Source organism: Larimichthys crocea, unplaced genomic scaffold (assembly GCF_000972845.2).
Source record: "Larimichthys crocea isolate SSNF unplaced genomic scaffold, L_crocea_2.0 scaffold50920, whole genome shotgun sequence".
In the NCBI taxonomy this organism is placed as follows: domain Eukaryota; kingdom Metazoa; phylum Chordata; class Actinopteri; family Sciaenidae; genus Larimichthys; species Larimichthys crocea.
In genome coordinates, this window is record NW_020856632.1 from 828 (window position 1) to 3,170 (window position 2,343).

The 2,343-nt window shown below is 41.8% G+C and overlaps 1 protein-coding gene across 1 annotated transcript; it reads left to right on the plus strand.

Moving 5' to 3' along the window:
* Nucleotides 1–736: 736 nt before the first annotated feature.
* On the plus strand, nucleotides 737–1,990 carry LOC113745172 (putative L-type amino acid transporter 1-like protein MLAS). The gene has a single exon (XM_027276661.1). It carries the CDS (start codon nucleotides 1,298–1,300, stop codon nucleotides 1,973–1,975), a length of 678 nt encoding a protein of 225 aa, XP_027132462.1. The 5' UTR covers nucleotides 737–1,297; the 3' UTR covers nucleotides 1,976–1,990.
* Nucleotides 1,991–2,343: the final 353 nt, after the last annotated feature.

The following is a 2,343-nucleotide window of genomic DNA, read 5'->3' on the forward strand; positions in this document are numbered from 1 at the left end:
TTATTATGTTTAGTTGATTTAATTTAAACTAATTTATTTCATTCTTATCCTTTTTTTACTATTAGAATGATTTTATTTAAAAGTTTGTGACTTTTAAGCCTGAACGATGATATTATGGGCTCAATATGAAATAAAATGTATTAAAATAATGAATTTATTATGTTTAGTTGATTTAATTTAAACTAATTTATTTCAGTCTTATCCTTTTTTTACTATTAGAATGATTGTATTTAAAAGTTTGTGACTTTTAAGCCTGAACGATGATATTATGGGCTCAATATGAAATAAAATGTATTAAAATAATGAATTTATTATGTTTAGTTGATTTAATTTAAACTAATTTATTTCAGTCTTATCCTTTTTTTACTATTAGAATGATTTTATTTAAAAGTTTGTGACTTTTAAGCCTGAACGATGATATTATGGGCTCAATATGAAATAAAATGTATTAAAATAATGAATTTATTATGTTTAGTTGATTTAATTTAAACTAATTTATTTTAATCTTATCCTTTTTTTTATTATTAGAATGATTTTATTTAAAAGTTTGTGACTTTTAAGCCTGAACGATGATATTATGGGCTCAATATGAAATAAAATGTATTAAAATAATGAATTTATTATGTTTAGTTGATTTAATTTAAACTAATTTATTTCAGTCTTATCCTTTTTTTATTATTAGAATGATTTTATTTAAAAGTTTGTGACTTTTAAGCCTGAACGATGATATTATGGGCTCAATATGAAATAAAATGTATTAAAATAATGAATTTATTATGTTTAAACTAATTAATTTTTAATCTTATCCTTTTTTATTATTAGAATGATTTTATTTAAAAGTTTGTGACTTTTAAGCCTGAACGATGATATTATGGGCTCAATGTGAAATAAAATGTATTAAAATAATGAATTTATTTGACTGTCTGTGACTTAAAACTGCTAAACAACGTCATTAAACCTTAAATATTACACACATTTTCTGGTGGTTTCATGTGGACATGACCATGTGTGGACCCGGTTGTGGTCAGAACCTTGTGGGGACCATGTGGTCCCCTCAAGCCGGGAGGTAGTACCGCCGTGTGGCCGGTAGAGGGCGCGCCGTTGGGGGCCGGCCTTGGCGGAGGAGGACCCCGTCACGTCAGTCTGCACGCCGCCTTTGAGCGCGTGTAGACAGAGGAGAGAGAGCACGCTGCTCGGAGTCACACCGACACACCGACACTCCTCGTGGCTGAGCCCGACCTCCATCAGACCGCACACCGGAGCTCACGGAGCGACAGAGGGAAAAACCAGCACCGAGATGTCGGGGTTGAAAAAGAGGAACTCCGGTTCCTCGGCGGACCGGGAGGAGGAGACGCAGGTCACGGAGAGGATGCTGTCCCCGGGCAGCGGGGGGGACAACCCGGCTGGATCACCGGGAACCGCCGACGACAAGAGCCTCGTGAACGGCGGCGGAGGTGGAGGAGGAGGAGGAGAAGGGGTCGTCCTGAAGAGGACCATCACCCTGATGAACGGCGTGGCCATCATCGTGGGCACCATCATCGGCTCGGGCATCTTCGTCACGCCGATCGGCGTGGTGAAGGAGGTCGGCTCGGTGGGTCTGTCCCTGATCGTGTGGGCGGTGTGCGGGGTGTTCTCCACGGTGGGCGCGCTCTGCTACGCGGAGCTGGGCACCACCATCAGCAAGTCCGGCGGGGACTATGCCTACATCCTGGAGGTGTACGGCTCCCTGCCCGCGTTCCTCAAGCTCTGGATCGAGCTGCTCATCATCCGGCCGTCCTCGCAGTACATCGTCGCCTACGTGTTCGCCACCTACCTGCTGAAGCCGCTGTTCCCGGTGTGCGCGGTGCCGGAGGACGGAGCCAAGCTGGTGGCCTGCCTCTGCATCCGTGAGTATGAGGCCGAGCCGAGCCAAGCCGGGCCGAGCCATGCCGGGCCGAGCCGGGATGATGCAACTTTAGGCGGTGTTGTGTTGTAGATGCTGCTGGAGTTACACTTCCTGTGTCTGACACACACACACACACACACACACACACACATTATTACATCCGGTGGAAGGATGCTCGCGCCTCTCACCTGTAATTAACGCGCTCGCCGCGCGCATCCTCTACCGCGAGAAAAAGAAAGGGAGGGCGGGAAAAAGCGTCTCACATGTGAAAATTAAAAACAGCACCTGTCAACAAATTTATATAAATAATGTTTAATATATTGATGTTGAAAACACCTGATCAACATTTATTATTTTTATAATGATTTTTATTTCAAGTTTCTGTGACTTTAAAAATAATATTATGACACAAAAAGTCCTTCATGTTCTAAATGTGACAATAAATAAATTAAAATAAT

Bases quoted from the DNA above. Each gene is read 5' to 3' on its own strand.
- LOC113745172 (XM_027276661.1), top strand. From the start codon at position 1,298: ATGTCGGGGTTGAAAAAGAGGAACTCCGGTTCCTCGGCGGACCGGGAG.